Source organism: Nothobranchius furzeri, chromosome 4, assembly GCF_043380555.1.
Source record: "Nothobranchius furzeri strain GRZ-AD chromosome 4, NfurGRZ-RIMD1, whole genome shotgun sequence".
NCBI lineage: Eukaryota > Metazoa > Chordata > Actinopteri > Cyprinodontiformes > Nothobranchiidae > Nothobranchius > Nothobranchius furzeri.
In genome coordinates, this window is record NC_091744.1 from 14,553,072 (window position 1) to 14,562,869 (window position 9,798).

The 9,798-nt window shown below is 42.4% G+C and overlaps 1 protein-coding gene across 2 annotated transcripts; it reads right to left on the minus strand.

The window, feature by feature from the left end:
* Positions 1 to 141: 141 nt before the first annotated feature.
* On the minus strand, positions 142 to 8,846 carry LOC107389064 (bifunctional apoptosis regulator). 2 transcript variants are annotated; one of them, XM_054743709.2, is made up of 9 exons: positions 8,693 to 8,846; positions 7,769 to 8,058; positions 4,806 to 4,904; positions 4,223 to 4,316; positions 2,037 to 2,209; positions 1,813 to 1,957; positions 1,411 to 1,590; positions 1,108 to 1,304; positions 142 to 1,018 (listed from the first exon to the last, which is right to left on the minus strand). In XM_054743709.2, exons 2-9 carry the CDS (start codon positions 8,056 to 8,058, stop codon positions 826 to 828), a joined length of 1,371 nt encoding a protein of 456 aa, XP_054599684.1. In that variant the 5' UTR covers positions 8,693 to 8,846; the 3' UTR covers positions 142 to 825. The 2 variants fall into 2 exon arrangements, with proteins under 2 accessions (XP_054599684.1, XP_015820433.1); XM_015964947.3 differs by having other exon boundaries at positions 7,769 to 8,077; positions 8,693 to 8,832.
* Between the last annotated feature and the right edge of the window lie 952 nt (positions 8,847 to 9,798).

Sequence of the window (9,798 nt, forward strand, 5' to 3'; positions counted from 1 at the left end):
ATTAGAACACATAAAAGGACTTCACAGTTTTAAGTGCAACTTAAAAAACCCAAAGAGCTCTGATCTTCAATTAGCTTGGTCCAACAATGAAAACAATGCTGCAACAAAATGTTTTATGAGCAGTAAAAAATGTGCAACAGCTTTTGATTGCAGTGCAGAGAACTATAAAACAATTTATTCTTTTTAAAAAATCATAAAAAATTTAAACCATTTGTATCAGTATCTTAAACTTTAACATATGTACAGTCTTAAAGCAAGAGGAATTATCTTAAAGGGGAAAAAAGCTGGTAAAGTTTCCCTAAACAAGTCTCCAATATTTAGCACATAGCTATTACAGATCTGTAGCACTGAGATACCTGTTGCACTGAAGGTCCGGATCCATCAAAGTGAAACTAAATACTAAAGCAAATATTTTTGACGCAACTGCTCATTAGCTAGGTGCGCCATGGAGACATTTCTTAGTTTTTGTTTCATCTTTAGTAGCCGTAAAAAACTAAAGCCATGTCAGTGCTACAAAACCAGCTGAAGAGGCTAATCTGTAAGGTTTAGCTAGGACAGAACTGGACGTGGCATCATTTAGGCCCTGTAGTTGGTCAATATGCTTTAGAGATCAGTCAAAATCTGTAACATCACAGTGAGTCTCAGTGGCATCGTTCTCCACAGGACAGCTCTCGTTCCACATGGCAGCCACCCACGTAGAGAGGCAGGACAGGAAGACTGGACACCAAATGAGGCTAGGTTTATCAGAGTTTACTGCTGAAAACAGTCAGACTCCATGGTATTAGCTGCAAACTGTGCAGCATGATTTAGGCTCTGTGCCATCTGTTACAGTGCCCGCGTTTCAGGGTGCATTAATTGTTGCACCACCAAGTCGATGTTAATGATTGGACTGAAGTAGAGAGCCCAGTAGAAGAGGCAGTGGCACACAAACTGTGGAATGAAAGGCCACAGGAGGGCAAGGGCGAATCCCTGAGAGAGCACTTTCCACAAATGGTTCCACATTTTTTGAGGCAGAGTCCTGCAGAGAAACAGATTTATGTTACAGCACTGTGGTTTCTGAGCAATCCATTTTCATTAGCTAGTGCCTAGCTCCCATGTTTTCCTTACCTGATCCTGGCGGTTGTCCCGAGTCTCCACGCAGCACAAGCCTCCAGCAGAGACAGCAGCATGGCGTTCACAATGATGAAACGGGATGTCCAGTAGTGGACAGCCAGCCAGTCCCAAGAAAATTCTGCTATCAGCTCATACGGGAACAACGCATACTTCACAAGGAACTCCGCCCACTGCTGCCAGCTGGGTTCCAACTAACAAAAGTAGGAGAACAAGCTCTCAAAATCCTTATTTTAATCATTAATAACAATTGGTAAACCGTATTTCTGATTGCCACCATGACATCCCTGCAGGTGTCACCTGTGTGTGCAGATATCTGCTCTCCACAGGCGTGTCGATGTGTGCCATAGTTGGACAGCAGGTGTGCAGGAAGGGAAGAAACGTCTCAGAATAGTCGAACAAATACAAATAAAGGATTGTGAGACGAGGGGAGCTCTTCAGTCCGTACAGCAAGAACATAGACTTTCCTGCATTAGCCGTCTGAAAGACAGAAATTGTGTTTAATTGTGCCTCAAACTCTCATGACAAACATCCAAAAAGAAACTCTGGTTTTGTAACGTCAATTATGAAAAAGTTCACATTAAAAAAAAATCAATAGCATCTAATCTGAATGTATGTTATTGAAAATGCAACTGCCGTTCTAAATTGAGACAAAACATAAAAAATAAACCACACACACTCACTCACACACACAGCTCTTACTTTGTATTCCCAGAGGTTCTGTGGAGGTTTGACCCCCAGTGCTTTAATTCTTTCCAGCTCAGCCACAACAGCCCGTCTGTGGGCCGGATTCTCTATGTTAAACGGAGATTTCAACAGTTCTTCTTCCCCCAGCATCAGCAGTAACCTGGAAGAAGATACAGAAAATAAAACTACAGAGATAAAGAATAGGATGAGATCATTTTAGAATCAAGTCATTTATCTACCTTCCATTAACGTTCTCCTGCTGAAAGGGTTTTCTGTAGGGCTCAGTCCACAGGCCCAGATCCTCCAACCAACACAGCACCTCCTCTGGTGTCCAGTGAGCCACTGGTTTACTGATCAGCAGGTCGTGCTGCTCCAGTACCCCGCTGCCCCAGTGAAACACCAACACCACCACCTGGAAACAGACATTACAAACACTGGGTGTTACGCCTGCCAGGTTCCAGTTCCCTCTTCTGGGGCAGTTCCACCTTGTCCTCCGAGTCCCTCCTGTGCTGTACTACACTTCTTCACCATGGACGACAGCCGGATCCTCCCCTCCTTCCTATGGCAACCTCAAACCACCCTAGTTGTGGCCTATTTGCTGATGGCAGGAACCAGGATAAAAACCAGCTGCTGCTAGTGGTTCAAGGGACAACAGATCTGGTTTATGGGTTGTCCCCTTGAACATCTGGCTGTGTGCCTTCTGAAAAAGACAAACTAAGATTAATTTATAATAAAAATTTGGTTTTTTGTTCTCTGCGATGGACTGGCTCTCTGTCTTGGGTGTACCCCACCTGATTGCCCATTGACCCCCCGACCCCGACTCGAATGGATGGATGGATGGATGGTATTGGTTTTGAGAGGAGTTTTGTCCCCTTTTGGTAAAACAGCTGATGGCAGCTTGGATTTTGGGAGGAGGCAGATTTAAATTGAGAGTTTTGTTTGGAAACTGTTATGGGTTGCAGTTCCCTTTAGTAAAGAGCAGGTTTTAGTTTGTGTCCGTTAAATTACTTTTGCTTTCTTGTTAGTACATTTCACCAATGAAGAGTTTTTCCGTTATTCTCAACTACCGTTGCTGTTTAAGTTTCTATACTTTATCAGATAAGCAGTCCTCTTCCTGCTAAACCCTGCCCTGGTAATAAGACACATTTTGGTCATAACTTCCACCCCATGCCAACGACTTATGTCCCCCCCCCCCACCCCCCCACCCCCCACACACACTCACCATCTTTAATGTAAAGGCAATTTTCTTATTTGCTGTCCGCTTCCCCCAAACTTATTATCAGTGGCGGCTGGTGAATTATTTTTTGGGTGGGGCGGAGTCATGCCATCTGTTAGATGCACTAACTACACATCACCACTAGGGGACGCCAAATTACCATTCTTGTGATCCACGTTTTCTACCTCAACAATGACACTAAATAAAAGGGCTGAAAAAAGCTAAATACACATAAAGAAAAACATGCAGTAGAAACAATGCAAGAAGATCCCGTTCACAGAAGCAGCTGTTTAAATTAAAGCCCAAACGCCCCTCTTTACAACAATATAAGTAACATTACTCTACCAGCAAAACTCAAGGAACTCTGCAGCAAAACAAAGCACATTTCATGAAATCAAGTCGTACCTTTGCTGATTTTTGGTCACAATAATCTGTGTTAGTAGTAAAAATAAATAAATAAATAAATAAATAACATTTGGTTTGTGTAATCCAATGCCCCAACCTCACACTGAGCAGGTCCTTTTGGTTCATTTTTTATCTGCTGGAGTGTTTGCAGGACTGATGCCACATTCCATCGTTTTCCTGTTCTTCATAATAACAAAACTCCACAAGGTCTACTCCGCTGCTCAACAACAACAAAGGACTGAACTGCGGAGAATTTCCAGTTCTGTCCTGACCTGAGCCGAGCCGAGCTGAGACTCTGCCCAGCCGACTTCTGCGCATGTCTTCACGACCGCTATACCTCTGCACCCAAAGGCTCTCCTATTCTTTGTATGGATGGGGGGTGGTCCAACACACATGTGCCAGCTAGCATAGCTCTATGGTAGAAATTGCTGCGCTCAAAAGGAAATAAGTTGATGTGAACACAGATGGAGACTGAAAAACTGGTCAAATAAAACTATTGGCTCAAAATAAAAAATAATTATATCATTTATTTACATGCTACCAGCAGCCAAACAAACACCAATGTAAATTTACTGCCACGTTTCAAAGCCAACAGTGACATTGCTCCCAAACACCACATGGACAAAATAAACACGTTCTCTTGACAGCATGAGGAGGAAACTGACCTTTTGAGCCACAACTGTGATAACCTGTTACAAGTGAACAGTAGCCGTTTTAAGCCACGCTGAATCAGGTCAAACATAGCACAAGAGACTCCTAACCAGTTTGTTGTGTGATGATATAGAAGCTATCTGTTGTACTTACAGCCACACAGGTGAGTGCAGTTAGGACTCCTGAGAAGAAGAAACTTGCCCCTTTGTGCTGGTTTGCTTTAGGTCTACCCAAGCTGTCGCCATACCTAAGAGGAACAAAGCAAGATGAAGATGAGATGTAAAATGTAAAATCCAGCTCCTTTGCTTTCCAAAACAAAGAAATGAAGCGTTTTGACACACCATCATTAGGCAGTCTACAAAACTTGGCCTTACATTTCACAAATGATGCAATGAAACAATTTTATTTTTATAATTCCCAAATGCACATCAACATTAGGACATTTAGAGCTTGGAGAAGATCTGAGGGTCTGGTGCTGACTGGATTTTTCACTCGTTCCTCTTGATTTTGGGCTAAAGGCTACATTAGCTGCTATTAGCTAAACACAAGAAAAATCTGACTGGACTACCATCCAACGGCATCAACTGTGTTCTCTGGGTTTAGCAAAACAAAAGATCTCCCTGCAGCAATGAGCATGTGTGCACAGAGCTGTCGGGGCATGAGGAAGATTAACTAACAGGGAGGTGGTGCATTTGTCTGCAGCATGCAGGAGGTAGAGCAGGTTAGTGAAACGTACCTCTGAAATGCCAACAAGCTCCGGGAGACTTTGGGGTTCTCTTGGATTTCTGCTCTCCTTCGCTCCACAACCTCTCTAAAGAGCTTTTCGGTCGCATCCCTAAAAGAAAAACAACTTTTTTTATATATAACTTGAGGTGAAAGTAAAACAAAACCACGTACAAATGAAGTGTTGATGCTCTTTTGTTTCTGGGGCATATCTGGACCTGTGACAGCTAAAAACCGTTAGTGTAAACTTTTGCAGGTTGTGCTTTGTGAACTTTCTGTGTGCAGCAGCTCCACAATAAATAAATAAATAAATACACACTTGCAGAATCCATTTGACCACAGAAACAGAAAATCTGTCTCGACTATAAACATATCAGAGTGCAGGCGACTTTGTCCCAGACTTGTGAACCCTTACTCATATAACCAGGCCAACGCTTACATGAAGAAAACATTTCCCTACGAGTGTGGTACTAAACTTATTATGATCTGTCCATAAGGGCCCAAATTCTGTTTTCCACACACTGACCTTTTGTCCCCACTGAATAACAGATTCAGGCAGACAACTGACCTCCTTCCAGGTTGATATTATTCACAGAGTCTTATTTGGAGTTTGCTGTGCCGACAGAGAAATCCAGAAGACTTGAGTAACAATGACGCAGACATTTAAACATCTGGCCTGATTGGGTGTTATCAGCTTTATGTTCCTATCAACCGTCACATGCTTCTTAACGCAGAGAGACTAACACTCTGCTTCTCGATAACCGGGCTTTTCCTGTATTATTAGGAAGCAGTATTTCTGGCAGTGTGATGGAAATGCTCAGCATGGGTTTGGTTTTACAGTCCAAGGTCAATCATGCACCCAGCTCTACAGGTAGGTCAGTTATAACCAAAATAGTGTTTATTATAAAGTCCAAATACAAAAATGTGATAATCTGATAATTCACAATACTTTTAAATTTGAGTGATAGTTTGCATTTATTGCCCTTATTTTTCCAAAATGAAGTGACTTCAGGCATCTAAATCTGTGCCGTCAATTAGAAATGTGTATTGGTGAAATTTTGGCAAAACGATACAATGCATCACGATATGCTGCAATACGTTCTGTCAGACATTACTGGTGATTTTTTAAAGACTGAATTTATGGTAGGAATATTCAATAAACAGTTCAAACTGATAATTAACATGTTAAACGTGAGGTATCTGAACCATAACAGAGGGATTTACATTTCAATGGCGGAAAAACAAAACCCATTGCACACTGTTGCCAACTAGTGGTTGGCATTTGAATTGCACCAAAAAAAAAAGAATACACAAATATTTGCATTCTTTTAAAAATCAGATGCATAGCTTTTGAATATCAACATAAAATGGCAGGAAAATATATCAAGATATATTGCCATATTGATATTTTCTTACATCCCTTCTGTCAATCACTGAAAATATCTATAAATGCTCCCCAAGTATGTTGAGAACTAGTCTAAGTAATAAGTATGTATTAGATGTCATTGGGACTGTGTTTGCTACAACACCACTGACTACGTTTACATGCAGCCAATATCAGGGTTATGATCGGGTTAAGGTCGGTATTCGGGTTTCTGAGTTGATCAGAATAACCCGTTTACAAGCATAAATAGAAAGAGTTACCCCTAACTTGCATAACCCGATTCAAATGCGGACGTTGGGGTAGCGACAGGACGTATGGACTACGTCCAGACGCAATATGCCTCATTTCCGGTTCTTCTTGTTCCGGTATCCATGAAAACAACAACATGTTTCCCAGTTCGGAAGAGATAGCGACCGCATTTGTTTGCGCTTTAGTGCTGGTATTGACCCACCAGCAGCTCTTACCGCGACTCGCCATGTTGCTCCCAACTTGTTGTTTACTTCTGGTGTTCTGGCGCATACAAGACGTCTCGCTACACAAAAGACCAAGATTCCTTGCGAACAGAGCATGAGCAGAACACACGCTTTGATGGGGATATCCCAATATGCGTTTACACGACCAAACGTCCAAACGTTCGGTGTCACGTTCTGCCCCTGCCTTCCTGATATTGTCCCTCTCCTGCCTGATTAGTCCCTATTGGTTTCACCTGCCCCTTGTTAGCCTGCCCATGTGTTCCTCATTTTCCCCAGTGTATTTATACCTCCCGTCTCGTTATGTCCTTTGTCAGATCATTGTTGTTTGTAGTCACTGTTGTGTTTGTTCCTGCCGTTCCCGTTCTGTAATTAAAATTCGTTTTTACTTTATCCGAGCCTGCATCTTTGCCTCCTGAGCTGCTCCACCACACTTGGTCTGTCATCTCCACACCCACAACCTGACATTCGGGTTTTAAAAGGGTTACTGGCTGCATGTAAATGCACTCATTCACTGCGTTTACATGCAGCCAGTAACCCTTTTAAAACCTGAACACAATAACCCGGTTCCGCACGGCCATGTAAACACCGCCAAAAACCCGGATATGCTCATAACCGGGTTTTTAAAAACCCGGTTACTACACCTGGGATATCCCCATCAAAGCGTGTGTTCTGCGCATGCTCTGTTCGCAAGGAATCTTGGTCTTTTGTGTAGCGAGACGTCTTGTATGCGCCAGAACACCAGAAGTAAACAACAAGTTGGGAGCAACATGGCGAGTCGCGGCACAGCACCACACTTTTGGAGTGACGAGGAAACTAAAGCGCAAACAAATGCGGTCGCTATCTCTTCCGAACTGGGAAACATGTTGTTTTCACGGATACCGGAACAAGAAGAACCAGAAATGAGGCATATTGCGTCTGGACGTAGTCCATACGTCCTGTCGCTACCCCAACGTCCGCATTTGAATCGGGTTATGCAAGTTAGGGGTAACTCTTTCTATTTATGCTTGTAAACGGGTTATTCTGATCAACTCAGAAACCCGAATACCGACCTTGACCCGATCATAACCCTGATATTGGCTGCATGTAAACATAGTCATTGAGGAAAAATGAGAAGCATACCTCAGCAGTATGTTGATTTTAGGAAAGCCTTCCCACTTCTCTCTGCACTCTGGGCATTCATGCTTATGCGAGGACTCCCACCACAGAGCCAAACAGTGGCGGCAGAAGTTATGGCCGCAGGTCAAAGTGGTGGGGCTGACCAAAATATCGTAGCAGCAGTGACACGAGAACTCTTGTTCTGAGATGTTGCTTGTTCTTGGCTTCGACTGACGAGACTCGGGTATGCTGTAGGAGCCAGTTGTCCACACTGGTGCAAAGTCATCAGCCTCTTCTGCAGGATCCCACTCCATCTGGTGCAACAGATTCAATCTAAAAATGGGAGGGGTTGCTCAAATGTAGTCAAAGGCTGACCTCATATTACCTCAGATCATTAAACAAGAACAAAACTACACATGACAGGTAACTGAACCTGGCTTACAGGTGTGAAAACATTTTAAAATCAGAAAATTGTAACTCAGTGGACACCAGTGGTGCCAGTGCTAGTAGCTACGTGAAATACCAAAGAAAAGCAATGGGTTGCCCATTGGGATTAATCTTTTATATCATGGTTAAATTTCACACATTTAAGTAGATTTTGGGGACAATTTAATAAAATAGCAACACGAATCTGGTGCTGCTCAATAAGACATGAATGAAATTGAAACTATCTCCAGGTAATTATATCACATCCTGGTCTGAAGAGTTAGCAACACGTCTTAATCAGCTAACTAGTGGTTAGCTACGAGCTACATTAGCCACATTTTGGTTGTTTCCTATAAAGCAGCAGGAGCAAATTACTGATGTTGCCTATGCTAATACGTGTCATCGTTAGCTGAAACTCAGGCAGTTAGTCCCACTCAGAACGGCGAGTTGGTTAAGTTAGCTACCCGAGCAGTTAACTGAGTTAGTTCAGCTCACAGCAGACTAGCCGTGTTTGCTCCTTACCTCAGGAAATACGCCTAGATGGGTGATGACCACATGAGTGCAGCTAACTGGAGCGCAAGAGCTCAGTTAGACTCCAGGCAGGACGGAGACATTGCTGCTTGGATAGCTGTCGCCATAGCTTCCTGCTGCTCCCCTCGTCGCATTTATCCCCACGCCCACTTCGGTGTGTGATGTGCGGCTACCTGGAGAAGGAGCAGAAGGGCAGCTGAACCGTCTCGTGTGGCTTTAAAAAGCTGCCTCAGATCAAAGTTCAGGTGTTATCCGGCCAGTAAAGCCTGTGGCCCGAGGGAACTTCGTCACTGCGATAATAACGAAAGTGTAACCTATTAACTTACAGGTGGGCCTGCAGAGATGCTTAGCGGCTGCTTTTCTGCCTGCATGTGTATTTCACATGGGAACAGGTCGGTTTTTAAAATAGTCATTTTAAAACTGCATTTTGTATTTGCCCTAGTATCCTCAGGTCCTTCTCAAAACATTAGCTTATTGTGATAAAGTTCCTTATTGTCTGTAATGTACTGATAAACATTAGACTTGCATGTATATTCGATTAATTACACACAACTGAAGCAGTTCAAGCCTTTTATTGTTTCTAATATTGATGATTTTGGCATACTGCTCATGAAAACCCAAAAGTCCTTTGACTAAGATGAGTGTTATTAATACAAATCTAAAATGTTACTGAAATGTAGGACCAATATTTAAAACTATTTTAACTATAAATATCAGACGGGAAAAGGGAACTAAACACCAATCTAATGCATATTATTGAGCCTTTTATAATAAGAGTCTGTTATTTCAGCCTGATAATGTTGTTGTTTTATTTCATATATTTTTTAGCAGCAAACCGGTTTTGTTTCATTTGAAACGTTGTCAAATGGAATATTAAATTAATCAACAGAAGCTTAGATTAGGACACTTATGAAAACATATTTGGCCTTTAAAAAAGTGAGGCAGTTGAATGAACAGAGTATGCATGTGCTGGCGCATGGTCAGGATGGTACCACCTCTGCCTCAATTTGAGCCAGGAAAACCCCTGTTTAATGGAACAATTCTGATCAAAAGTTTCAGATAAAAAAATAAACTGCATCTACTGTTCTTCTAAATGA